This window comes from Pseudonaja textilis, chromosome 12 (genome assembly GCF_049901715.1).
Source record: "Pseudonaja textilis isolate UNSWEBS1 chromosome 12, rPseTex1.2, whole genome shotgun sequence".
Lineage (NCBI taxonomy): Eukaryota > Metazoa > Chordata > Lepidosauria > Squamata > Elapidae > Pseudonaja > Pseudonaja textilis.
Window position 1 is genome coordinate 20,233,643 of NC_142001.1, and position 14,008 is coordinate 20,247,650.

The 14,008-nt window shown below is 46.3% G+C and overlaps 1 protein-coding gene across 1 annotated transcript; it reads right to left on the reverse strand.

Moving 5' to 3' along the window:
- Nucleotides 1-1,142: 1,142 nt before the first annotated feature.
- On the reverse strand, nt 1,143-11,880 carry PHF6 (PHD finger protein 6). The gene is given in 11 exon segments (XM_026716574.2): nt 1,143-3,218; nt 3,793-3,926; nt 4,473-4,577; nt 5,074-5,217; nt 5,341-5,431; nt 5,433-5,496; nt 6,097-6,140; nt 6,265-6,398; nt 7,774-7,875; nt 8,262-8,448; nt 11,717-11,880. Coding segments are annotated over 10 exon segments (1,095 nt in total). The 5' UTR covers nt 8,400-8,448; nt 11,717-11,880; the 3' UTR covers nt 1,143-3,079.
- Between the last annotated feature and the right edge of the window lie 2,128 nt (nt 11,881-14,008).

Sequence of the window (14,008 nt, forward strand, 5' to 3'; positions counted from 1 at the left end):
AATAAGAACAAAGTCTATGGAGTGTATACAGTTGACTAAATTCCATTCTTCTGTAGGGCTCATTTGTCCTAGAAGCAAAAATGCTGCTTGGGAGAAGCTGTGTTCCAAAACAGTTGCTGTGACCCCAGTGCAGGAAAGTATAAAAGCAGATTTACAACTGCAGCAGGATTTGAGGAGTACAACATGGCTGAATGTACACATGCTTTCAAAAGATGCCTGTAGAAAATTCCCAGCAAGCCCCCCACCCCGCCCACCCCAAAAGGCAATGGATTGAAACAGGATCTCTCTTCTGAATCCAACAGAATATACTTACAAAGTTTTATATATGGCTGCAAATGATTAATATTTACATTTTAATTGCATCTTTTCCTCTTTATGTATGTAGGAGTGTTCCCTCACTGCACCCTCAGCAACAATTTGCTACCAGTGAGTTGGGAGGGAAACTGTTTTCTATGGCAGAATCTACTGAATCTGCATGTAACCCATTTGGTCAGTCCCAGACACCAAACGGCTATTGATCAGACTTATCGGAGGACCCTTACAACTGTTAGGAGAGGTTGTGCCTTTCAGTCTGGCAACTTTGGTCTACCCAGAAGGACACAGAAAATAGTTACACCTTTTATTGTGAAAGGCTGTTTTTGTTTTAAAAGCAAAACATCACTGATTAAATTCTAATATTATTTCAGGCAAATAATGGAATCTGATCATTTCAACACTCTGCCCTTTTATGAACTTTGCTATGTGGAAAGCTACTGCAGATTGGAATAAGACTAGAAACAGAATTTCCCATTGAAATGGCATGTATAACATCATCCTATTTTTAACCAAGTCCACAAGGCACAGTTTCCATTGCTGTCAGCTTTTTTCGTGCATATCAGAATTAAACAGGAAGTTACAGCGAACGCTCATGGTCTTCATATCCAGAAGAGAAAGAATGTTCTACCAATTAGTCCTTTTAAATAAATGGCCTGGAAATGGGGAACTCCCACTGGTTTTTTAAGTGAGTCAAAGAACAAAAGTATAGATGTCTGAGAAATCAAAACCAAAATCTGAGATCCTGCAAACGAAATGTAAAATCTGTACACGTTTAAAGAACACAACACAATCCGTTCTTTTGAAAAACTGCACAGCCTGCTAAAAAATCTATTTCAGTACAAGTGGCGCCTTTAATTTTGAAAGTTACATTACAAAATAAAAAAAAATTGGTCAATGGCATAAGAGCAATTAACAGATTTATTTTTATACACAACTTTCCTACTAAACTGCATTCTTCTATGAAGTTTTCAAACCCAAATGGATTGAATTCCAACTTGAGAGCCTTAGAGGTTCTTATACACAATAGTTGAGTCCCTCAAGATAATGAAATGCATTTTTTTTTAAAAAAAAGCAGACAAAAGGTTAAAAATAAAAAAATAAACAAGACTTCATAAACAAAGGTATCACAGAAAGGTTTTTTTTTGCAGTGTAAACTGCTAGTGAATGTTCTCAGCTTTTTATCCAATTATCAGCCTGTTCCAATCTGCTGCCTTAATCTGACATTTGAGAGATAAAAAAAATATCTGAAGAGTGAAATTGGCAGTTTACTAACAAGTTTAACTTTGTTTTTAGAATAGGTTCAACCAAAACACTTGAAGCAATTACAAGAAATACCAGGATTCTGTGACATCAAAACTGGGATGTTAAGACTTAACATAATTTCAGCCATCCTTGCAGGTTAATCGCACTCATTGATTTGCCGGGAAACTTTGATGAAGTATCAAAACATTCTCATATAGTGGTCACAAGACACAAAATAAATACTGACCTCTTACCTCAAAAACAAAAACAGAAAGACAAGACTCAATGTCTTATTTTCATTCTTCTTACAGCATACAGGATCTGTGTGTATATATATATATATATATATAAATATATATATATATTTGGACAAAACTTGTGTTCTACACAGCACAGAGCACTTGAGGTATGATGTCCAATAGAGGGGATTAAATTCCAAAGTGAGCATTAAGCAGTAACTTGGAAATCTAAAGAGAAATAGGCCAGCACTGAACACTCCCAGAAGACAACACCTTGTTTTCAGTTATTCCAGCCACAGGGTTCAAACAAAAAGAGAAGGAAAGAAAGAATGAACCACAGCCTTTTGGTATAACTCTCCAATCTCACAGCTTACAGTCAGCAATGGCCGGAGCAGTCTCCGGGCAGTAGAATCCTCCCAAAAGAGCCATTCCAAAGACTCAAAGCGGGTGTCTGGAGCTGAGAATGGTTTTTTGTACATTGGCCATTTTGCAAAAGGGATCGATCAGTTCATTGCCTCCTGGTTTGCTTCCGTACTTTGCATGGGAAGGAAAATGTAAAATGCACACATTCTACAGCCGTGCTATCGAAACAGGCACATCCAATTTGTAAGTAAAAACTTCTGATGATCGCTGTGTTCACAAAGCCATTGAACGTTTTCCAAATCTGAGAAATTTAATTCCAGGTCCAGGAACAGAATTTACTATTACAACATATGCCACAGCGTTGACATTGCATAATTTACATCTCACTGATATCGTGTTTCTCTGTGTGTTTCTCCAGGCACTGCAGATTACCTACATAATATTGACATGGGAAACAACTTCTGCTGAAGGCTCATCATACACATGAACATTTCTGGCAGTTCAAGGACATTTCTAACAGGCAGTAGAAAAAAAAAAGGTACTAAGGATTAAAAAAGGTTAGTTGTTATGGATGTCTTATTCATTCCCAGTTTAACTCAGTCACTTGAAACCTATTTAACAGACGTTGAGGAAAAGGTAAAATTTTAAAATAGTCGAGAATAAAAGCATGTTACCGATCGAACATAACAGCAATATTTATTGACTGATGAGTGGAGTCTTCTTTAGAGTTAGATGAATTTGAGAAATCTCCCCAGTTTTTGTGCCATGGGGCTCCAGTTTTTAAAAAATAAAAAAACAAAACAAAACAAAAAACCACTTATTGGCATTTGCTCGGCTTAAAATGTCTTACCACTAACAACAACTACATCAATTGTACAGTGGTATCTCAGGAGGACGACTGGCAGGTGACAACTTCATACCTAATTTCCATTGAGCTGCTGCTGCTGCTGCTGAGGAATTGCACTGTGATCAGCTACCGACTTTGCCCGGCTTTTACTTTCTCGCTCCTCATCCTCTTCATCTCGTTCATCATTTCCACTATGGTTTTTACAATAAAGCCTGGAGAAAAAATGAGAAAGGGATCTGTTAGGGCAGTTTAACCAAGAGGCTGACCTGGCAGCCTGTAATCTCAGCCAAGACACTCCCTGGCCTGAATTTCATGCACCAGGCCTGCTAGGTAACCTGGCTTGGTACATCCAGTAAAGTAATAGCAGTTTATTCAACTTCTACTTAGGCGAGCCATCTGCTATACATAAGCGCCAGTTCTCATCATTGGCTACTTGAGAAAGCTTGAAAGGGGGAAACATTGATTTTATGGCATTAAAAGCCACAAACTGAACTCAAGAGTCACAAAAAATGCAGCACAGTCTCCAAGATACATGTTGTGTCATGTCCTAGGTCAATCCTAGAGCAGCCGGCGCTTCTTCACCAATCTAAACAAATGTAAGACAATCTCCAGCAAGTGTGCTTTCCAGGCCTTGGACCTGAATATACTTCCTGGTTTGGAACTCCTTCAGCCGATTCAGGGCACCGTTCATTTTGACCAATGTCCTAGGTTTACGAATTTTTTAAAAAAAGAAAGAATAATGTAGCTACATGGAATCAAACATAGAGAGAGGTATAACCCACTTACTTATAAATGCCCCGTGACATGTTTTCAATGTATTTTGCTTTGTCCTGCACTCCACAATGGTAATGGTAAGTCTTGATACAAGCTTTAATCTCACATCCAATCGTAGCGCCAGACTGACTACAGAGGGTACACTTCTGTCACGAAGAGAGAAATAAAAAGAGGATGAGGAGGTGAAGTAAGGCTGGGCAGGCAAGCCAGCAGCACATTCAGTTTACTTCTTGGAAAGTTTATGATTCAAATATAATTTTAAGAAAAGAGTCAAGTAGCTATTTTTCCCGATGGCTGAAATGCAAACAGTATAAGATGTTGGGTGTCCGGTCTAGAGATCTTCTGGAAAAGGACAAAACAAGCACGTTTGCATGAAGTAACAATGTTCAGAGTTCCTCTGCTAGGAGAGTTTTAAAAGCAGGTTGAAAGCAGGTTTCAAAGGTTTTAAAAGCAGAGGCGGGCAGTCACGGCAAGGAAACTCCAGCAGTCTTTCCTCCAAGCTGAAGGCTATCGGCCAGCCGAGGAATAACATCAAGGCTAACATCTCTGCCTAACCGCCATTGTTACCGGCCCACTCTGGTCATGGGCTTGCCGTGAGAAAGAGAGGAAAGGGATTCCTATAGGCACCCCTCAGATCTTTGCAGAAGACAAAACAGAGGTGGAACATCAAGTTTCGAACCGAAAGGACGTACCATTCTCTTTCCGCGTTTGATTTCTTGAAGTACAGTTTTAATATCAAAATCACCAAACTCTGCCCGGGAAGTTGTTGTCAGTTGTACAGTACCAGAAGAGAACAGCTGGGAAGAAAAAGAGACGCAAGGCATCAGAAGCACAGCTGGAGCCTGGCTGAGACCCAAACCGGGGACACCTCTCAGCCCAGGCGGCTTGACTGGGGAAAGGGATCCAGAGGGGGAGCCTGCCAGGACCCAGACGCCAGGCAAAACAACGCCCCCCACCTCTTCTTGGCACCAGTCCTTTGGTCTGACAGCCAGACACTGAATGCCCTGTGCCCAAGAAGCGTAATTGTTTACCTCTTCCCTGCTTGCTACCGAATCAGACAAACAGGTATCACTAAGTCATATTTTTAAATTTTTGAAGAATTAGAACCATCTTCTAATTCGAGGTTAGTGTAACCGTGACAGGGCCTAGCAAGGACAGATGACATATCTGGAAACTGCCGGCTGAAGAACTCTGGGAGTTGAAGTTTAACTCCCACAGGAGTTAAAGTGCCCAGGTTTGATTTAGGACGACCCGGTGAACCAGAAAAAGGGAAGACAACGTTCTATTTCTCACCATGCACTTGTAATGTGCTGCTGCCTTTTTGGCATTGAATATATGAAGCTTCCCTCTAGCTTCATTTTCTTCTTCACCTGCATGACAGAATCCACATTTAGGTTTTGTATCATTGGGGCTGCTTCTGTGGGGTGATCTGTCTCTCTGAAAGAAAAAGACTCTTCTAAAATAATATGCCAGAAAAACAAATACAGTTTCTAGAGAAGGCAACTGGAAGAGGAAAGCCTGGTGCTTCTTTGGAGGGATTTTAACACACAAATTCCTTACATAAGAACTGCTTTCTACGTCATCTGTGCCGTGCGAAGAGGTTGACCGAGCATCTTCCGACTGCCCTTTAAGGCTTGTCTTTCTGGCCTTCCTTTGCGCCCCTCTTTTTGGGAGGAGACGGATCCAGCTCATGTTCATTTAGACCTTCTTCTAAATCTGCTGGGGGGAGCGGGGGGAAGGAAAGCACAAACACTGAGATAAGCAACTTGAACGGTTTGACTTGTGATCAAATTCTGTAAACCTAGTAGAAATTCTGAGGAAAAAGCAACCCCATCTCAAAACAGCAGCACCGTTTCACCCTTAAAAAGACCAAAGCTGCTAGGAAGCTCACAATTATTAAAAAAAAATGTTTTATTACATCCATCCCAATTTAGAGAGAGAGCTATTGATGCCCATATCCCTCTCTGCTTACATCCTATTTTGCATCTGAACCAAAGATTAGAAATTGCCAAAGCAATCCAATCCATCTTTCATCTCTCAACCTTCCTTGCAAGCACTCCACAACCCATTGCTCTTAAAATGGGTTGACTACAATTCCCATCCTTTCCAATCCGTCCACTTGCTGGGGATTACAGGAACCCTAGCTGAGGATACCTGGAGGGCATAAGGTTGAGGAAGAACACTCTAGAAAGGAATTGACACCAAGAAATTGCTTGTATTCGTGACCACTCTTAACCCTTTTCATGGAGGGGAAAAAAAAACCCGAGCGTTGGATCCAGAGAGCTAAGAACCATCACAAACTGTGCATAGCTTTACCTTCAGAATTGTGTGGTACTTTCTTGTGTTTTCGACATAATATCCTAGGAACAGAACACAAGAGAAAAAACCAGTTACTTAACTATTCTGGGGCTTTAGCCAAGATGGCAACCACTAAGAAGAAAAAAAAAAGTGCTGGATCCCTTCGATTTCATGAGAGGTACTCACATATAAATGCCTTGTGAAGGTTTCTCTCGGATCTGTGCTTGATCATGCAATGCACAATAATAGTGATAGGTCTTGTGGCAGGTTTTCACATCACAGCCAATGGTGGCCCCTGGACAATGGCATAGGGAGCACTTCTAAAAGGAAAAGGAAGACGGCCACATTAGCGCTTCTGCTCTCCCTGTGGACAGCAACAGAGGCGGGTGAGATAACCTGGCCTGCCCTTTCACTGCTATTTTAAAATGCGAGCAGCGCAAGGCTCCAGTTACAAGCCCCCAAATGAGAGAAGCGGAAGAGCATCTTCAGAGGCCGGGCAGAAGCATTCCACAGCTGCCCTTCTATACCTAGTAGCTGGGAGGTAACCACACCGAATGTCTGGCACAATCCAGATCAATCTTGAACGGGCCCGGTAACCCAAATCACTGTCTCCAATTCTCAAGGTCTCTTCCACTGAGATGAAGATAACAGTTTCCCAACTTCACTCGAGTTAACGGTGATGCCACCGCTGATTTTGATAGAGCCCAAACTGTACTGCATCGACCAGAAGAGACTGACTGCAAGTTCCAAAATGAAGCAAATCTTCTCTTCCGAAGGGTTTGGGCTTTTCTGACAAGACGAAGGAGGACATTGGTGTGCATGAGGTTCCACATTTATCTGCTGGCATCTCTGCTCGGTGGAATCTCAACTTCTGGTCCACAGTCTTAAAAAGCTACCGCTACTCAGGGTTCCTAGCTAGCAAGACCACACAGCTTGACGTGCTCAAAGTCGTCAGGCATGTTACCCGCGTCTCTCCACACTTGAGTACATATTAAAAGATCAGCAGATATGGTTACCGTAAGAATAGCCCACTACTCAATTGATTTGAACAGCCATATTATATTAGTGGCAATAGGGGGATTTAACTAGAGTCTGCTGATAAGTTGTGTAAAATCTCACAGGGCCTGGGCCCTGTTACTTTCATGATTGCCTTTGTCTACGGTCTGCCCCACATTCATAGATCTTCAAGGGGACTGTAATTTGCAGCTTCATCACAGACATATGTAACAACAAGTTTTAATTGTGCCTTTTTGGTGGAGCAACTTAGGAGAAGAGCTAAAGCTAGCTCCTCCCTGGGCACAGCTGGCAACATCTCTCATATAAAATGCTCTAAGTCACCTACAGCTCCAGGTACAAATTGGCAGGAAACAAAAGTTTAAAACCGTCTATCCTTTTCAGAATAATCTGAAGACTCAAGGAAACTTCTGCTCAGGAATTTTCTGTTTTATTGACCATCTGATAATACAATAACCCAATTATTTGAAAAGCGATTACAGAGCTACTTCCAAGCCAAAAAACAGCCTAAATATCCATTTCTTCCACATGACTGGATCTCTACATGCATATAGTTCTTACGGTTTTATTGTTCAGATTGGGGAAGGTTTGGCCAAGGACTACCAAGGCAAGATTTCAACAATGAACATCCTTAGAACAGTCCATGATTAAGTTCTATTAGTGCCAGCGATGCCAACTTACCAGTTTTGTGCCTCTTTTTATTTCTTTCTGTACATCTTCAATGGAAAAACCTCCAAGACTCTCATTATCGGTGTGTGAAGACACCAGAGCAGACGAGAAAAGCTAGACATACAGAAAAACATTACTCAGAACCTTGTTACGCTCTCGCAGATTGGAATACATTCAATCCAACATAGGTGACCCCAGCGCAGGAAAATCTTTGCCACGGTCGCAGAAGCCTATGAGACTAGCGAGGCCATCTTTCTGACATTATGTCTGTCTCTCATGCTTCAGTGTAACAGACACAATGGGCAGATGTTCACTCAGGAATCAGACAGAGGTTAAAGACACATTAACACCAGCTAGGCTAAATCACAATGAAGAAAGGCGCACACTGAGAGCAACCACGGAGGCCTCTGGGAGAAGAAAGAGGCAAGGAAGAACGACGCACCCGCACTCCCTCCCTCCCTGCAAACCACCTGTGCTGGCCCCTCGCTCGTGGGACTCACCATACATTTATGATGGGCTGCCACCTTCTGGTTTTCAGAGAGCATCAGCTGTCCACATTCATCTTCTTTGTTGGACCGGCAGAAGCCACACTTGCGCTGCCTCCGCGGGCCCTTCTTCGGTCCAACGGTACCCGACATGGTTGTTTTAAAATGGCTTGAAGGAAACCACTTCTATTCTGCCTTAAAGCTAGAAAAAACAACCAATAAAAACGATACTTTTATTTACTGAGGTGCAGGGAAGCTCCTCAGTATCCCTTGTCAAAGCCAGATTCATCATTTAGCACCCGAAGGGAAATGGGAAAAGGTATGACTCCTCTAACAGACCTGCACACTCCCAAAAGTGTCTTTCTACAAGGGAGAAAAAACTGTGACTCAGTGAAAAATTCTCCAAAGGCAGCCTGCAAAGACTACGATTACAGCGCAGGAGAAGCGATGTCACAGTCTTTGGGCTCTGGGAACAAAGCTGTCCAGTTCTCTTCTTCTCCTCGGATTTTCTGGAAGTGCCCATTGCGTACACATTCTAGAAAGTGGGAATCTGAAAACGAATGTACCGAATATGGGCGTTCTTTGCTTTCAGTAACCAATTTATACACAAGAGGAAATTGATGTGCTGCCATGTTACAAACATTTTTAAAGGAATCAAAATTAGTGGAAACTTTCTCCCCCAAACAGGAAAAAAAAAATCAAAGCAAAACCATATCCCAACAATTAAATGTCAGATTTTGGATCCAGACACATCCAGGGCTACAAACTGCTGATTGCTTCATTCAGTTTTCTGGGCGACCCTCCCCATAATAACGTGCTTTGATGGCACATAATTCCATAATACCCTCAAAGAGCATTAAGTCGAGAAAGCCAGGGCATGACTCTGGTCTTGGTATCCAACCTAAGACTGCTGCAAGGTCACAGCTTGTTGAGAATTGTAAATAGCTTCTATTTGCTCTGCAATCACTTCTGGAAATTGCTTACAAAAAAGGACTTATCAATGCTTGTAATATCACATACATGAAAACCCATATTGTCTACCTTCTCCATGAGAATATGCAGAATATTCTATTTTTTTCACTGGGGGGAAAACTATCAGCATATAGCGCTACCATTACTTTTCATACAGAAAAAAAAAATCTACTTTCACTTGCCATTCTGAAATAAGGGTGCTTGAACAGAGATTAATGTTTTAAAAATAACTCTACATATCCTTAGTTTACTGGCGCCAGGTTCTCCGTGTTCCTTCCCAACCTACTTTGTGAATGATTTGGGTTGTAGCCCAATATATCAGAAGGGTTCCAGATAGGAGAACTTGAATACATTCTGACCAAAAAATTAATCCAGATATGCATTTGTGGTTTTGGTACTGAAAGCTCCTTTGACAAGTTCCGAGCTAACAATGGTTTAATGCTTTATTAAAAAAATGCTCAGCAGTGTTTTCCTCGCTGTGGCAACACAGCCTCACCATAAGGGGACATCAATTCCAGCAACGTTTTGCATACAAACCCAAGCCTTACCTTCTTCTCACCCAGAACCCCAACTAAAGCCCTACTAGACGGGGTTCTTCCGTACGGCCACTAAGTTCCAAGCTGAGGGCCCCCCTGGGACTTTAGCTCTGGAAAAACAGGGCTGTCCAGGGAAGCAAGACCACCTTTGGTGCAAGAGGCTTTCCCCACCTAAGAAGGCAAGCTTGGTCCCTTCCCCCAATATCAGCTGCATGGTATGTCCTTCGGGTAGCCTCCACTGCTTCCCGAAATGGATGGTTCCAAAAGCAAGGGGGGGCGGGGGGGGGGAGAGAGAACGGCCCTAAAAAGACAGTTCCACAGCAGCCGGCTTTATTCAGCCCCAAAGGAGGGAGGGCAGCCGTGATGTCACCTAAGCTGAGGGTAAGGAGGGAAATTCAAGAGCTGGTCCACATGCTGGCTGTGCCTGAGCTGCCCGTCAAGCCCCAGCCTGTCCCTTTTCCCGGAGACTCAGGCTTCCCTGGATCTCCAGGAGACCAAAGGGGAAATCCAAGGAACTGAGCGATAGGCGAGGAGGTTTAAGACCCCATTTGTGACGGTGGAGCTTGTGCCACAACAAATACGCCGGACCGTTTCCCAAGTATTACAGAGCAAGTAACTGAGAGATAACGGGGTTCAGCCTATAAATAAAGACTGTAAAATCTGTTTGTGAAAGTGGGGACCTTCCTTCTACGTGTTTTGTCACCCCACCCTTAACATCTCTTTCCGGGTCTCTCCCTTCGCGGCAGTTAGAAGGTGCCTCTGACATCACCTTAGCCCTAAAGACGACAAAGCCAATTCCCCTCCCCCCCCCAAAAAAACCCTTAGGCTAACTGTGTGGGGGAAAAACACACATTAAATACACCCTTTTCACACCTGTGCAGGTATACAAGCGCCAATGCAGAAGACCTCGAACGATTATCGGGGTCACTTCTTGAATCAGCCAGACCCAGGTGGGGGGCAAGCATCAGGAATCAGATGCCAAGCTGGCACGGGATTCAAAGGGCATCTCGACCACCACCCTCTTTCCCCCCTTCCAATTGGCCTCCCAGGCGTAAGTCAAAGGGCAGGACTGGGTCTCCGGCGGGTTTGGGCAGAGCCTCTGGGGAGCGGAAGGTGATGCACCCCACTGACTATGCAAAGGTGAACCCCGAGCCTCCTCTAGGAGGAGAGGACAACCCCACCTCTGGTCAGACTGCAGGGACCCTCCCCTGCACAGGGGCCTTCCTGGAGGCGCTGGAATTGCAGCGTCCAGGGCTGCCCTGCGAGGTGGGAGGGGGCCGTAGCAGTAAAAGGGCAGGTTGGGAAAGGCCAAAGCAGTTCAAGGGGGGGCCCTGTGGGCCATGCCCTGAACCCGGCCGGGCCGGGCCGGGCCCTGAAGCCCCCGCAGAGCCTAGCTGGCCCTCCCCATTCGATCAGCCACAGGGAGACCCCCGCCTATGGCCCACCGTGGGGAGCTGCTGCAGGGTTGCCCCAAGGGCCCAGCTCTGCAAGCGGGCCCCTTCCGGGCGCTCCCCGCCCCCTCCCCGTGATGCCACCCCGCATCCCGAGTCCCAGCCCTGCAGAGGAGCCCCCGGGGAGACCGGGGGGGAGGGGGCGGTTCCTCGGTGCCCACCGGGAGAGCTTGGCTTGGAAGGCCCCCTGCCCAGGACCCGCCAGTCCCCTCCGCTTTCCAGGCAGGGAAAACGGGGCGGGGGCCCCTTTCCTTCTGAGGACCCCCCCGCCGCCCACCAGCAGGAGCAGGATCCCCACCCCCACCTCCCCTCTCCCGGGGGCTGCGGGACCCCTCTCCCCCAGGCAGCAATGGGGGGGCGCTGGGTCGGCCACCTTGCGGGGCCGGGCAGGGGCGAAGCGCCCCGGAAGCGGCGGCCCTTCCCTCTCGGACCCCTGCCCTTCAGGGGAAGGGGGGGAGGGGGACGGTTTCCATAGCAACCTGCCGGGGTGGTGCCCGGGCGCGGGACTCACCGGGCGGCTCAGGCCGACGGGGCCGGCGGAAGCGGGGGACTCGCGGGAAGCGCCGCTCAGAAGCCGACCGGGACCGCCACCGCCGCTCGCCCGCTCCCTTTCATTCGGCGGGGCAGCAGGAGAGGCGACGCTGCGCCGCGGAGCCTGACGCCAGCACGCAAGGGACGTACGGCGTGCCGCCAGCGAGCGAGCGAGCGAGCGAGCGTCGACCGCGCTACCGGCGTTCTACGTCAGCCCCGACGTCGCCCGCCCTCTTCCCCTCCCCTGGCAGACGCCGCCGTCGCGCACGCGCCGAGGGAAAAGGGAAAGAAAGGGAAATGCCCCCCTAAAGGGGAGCGCGTGCGCAGAAGGCCGCGCGGCGGTTGGGATGAGGCCAACAGCCTATCTCGCGTGTGGAAGTAGAGTCGCGCGTGCGCATTTTCTTTCGCTTCCTGGGAAGGGTTGAAGCGCCGCTTCCATGCAGGCGCATCGAAAAGGAAGTAGGCGCCCGAGGGCGCTGCGAAGCAATTGAGCATGCGCGAAGATTCATCATCATCATCATCATCATCATCATCATCATCTTCTTTTTTTCTCTTCTTCTTTTCTTCTTCTTATGATTATGATGATGATGATTGTGATGATTGTTGCTGTTGTTGTTGTTATTATTATTATTATTATTATTATTATTATTATTATTATTATTATTATTATTATTAATCCATTTGGTGTCGGACTGCTTTCCAACGCCCTCCAATCAGCCGGGAACTGAAATGATTTATTTAAAATATAGTTGTTTCATTATTTGAAAAACAAAACCACTCGCCCTTTATATAGGTATGAAAAGTAATGAAGGAGTCCCGTAGTCTCAGGCCACACATGCTGGGCGTGCAAACACGTGTCTAAGGAGAATCGGCGCATTCAAAACTTTTGCGGGCTTTTTGTGCTGCAAAGCAGCGGCGTCTCTCGAGCTGCGGAAGGGCTCCCCCTCCTGGCCGAGGGCGGCATGGCAGGCAGACTCCTGACACCAGAACTGGGGAAAAAGGAAATTTAAACCTCCGGTGTTGGCTGTCTGTGGAGACCCTCCGTCATCCAGGCCACGGTTGTCCCAAAGGTGCTTTTTCAAGAAGCAACTGGACTTTCTCATCCGAGAAGCTTCTTCCCCACCCTCCAGTTAGAGTGGAAGAAGCTTCTTGGACGAGAAGCGAAACATCTTCAAAAATCCCCACAGCAAGTCCAGTTGCCTCTTGAAAAAAAAGCACCTTTGGGGACTCCAGGAGGAGTTTCTTGCAGGCCTTTTGCTGGCTGGGGAATTCCGGCAGTTGAAATCCACCCTCCTTCCAGTGGCCACGTTTGAGAAACGCCTCTTTCAGTCTACTGGATTGAAATGCAGGGCAGCCACGTAACATGCGCGGGATGAAAACCTGCCTGACTATCCACCTGCCAGCCTCTTTAAAAACAAATCTGGTTTCCCAGCCCTTTGCAGAGGCTCACCCGACCCACCAAAGCTGGCTTCCACCTGCCACACTTGGGCTTCCTGAGAAATGGAAAACGGGATTTAATAGGATTTGCTTCCTCGTGTCTTACGACCTCGGCTGATTTGGACAACGGGGATCCGCAAATTTAACGGGTAACCTGAAGTACGAACCTGTGCCTGGTGAAGCAGGACCTGCTGGCTTGATAGACAAGGAGAAGCATTTACGAAACCCAGGGGCTGGGTTTACACACCCCACTAAACTAAACAGACCACATTCGAAAGGTGTGAATGCTGCAATCTCTCAGCCTAGCCCACCTCACAGGATTGTTGTGTGGTTAAAACGAAGTTGGGAGGAAGGAATTGCTTTTCCTTGGAGGGCTTGCATAGAAAAACTCTGGTAATTGGGGTTTTTTGGGAGGGTGGCGGGACGCAATCAGCATTTTCCAATGGAAAGATTACTTTGTGCCAAAGCGTGAAGAGGGATGCATGCTGGTTTTGCAAGCCAGAGCTAATTAACTGCCCTCTTTCTAGCCCACTTGCCACATTCTTTCTAGTTCCTCCCCCTCCTCTTTTTCCCCCACCAGATTACCCAGATGGGCAAAGGTGGAATTAAGTTTTTTCCCTCACTCTCCTCAGGAACAAAATGGGAAGCACCGTGGACTGGCATTTACACACAAAATGGTTTCCTCAACCTTGTTTTCCTTATCGTAAGCCACCTTCAAAGGAGTCGGGGGGGGGAAGAGGGTTGCTTCAAGCCAACAGTATGGATGCTGGAAATGGGTGCGAAGAGCCCGCGATGGTTTTGTCCAACTCACAAAGCTGGTCTACGGGGTGAGACC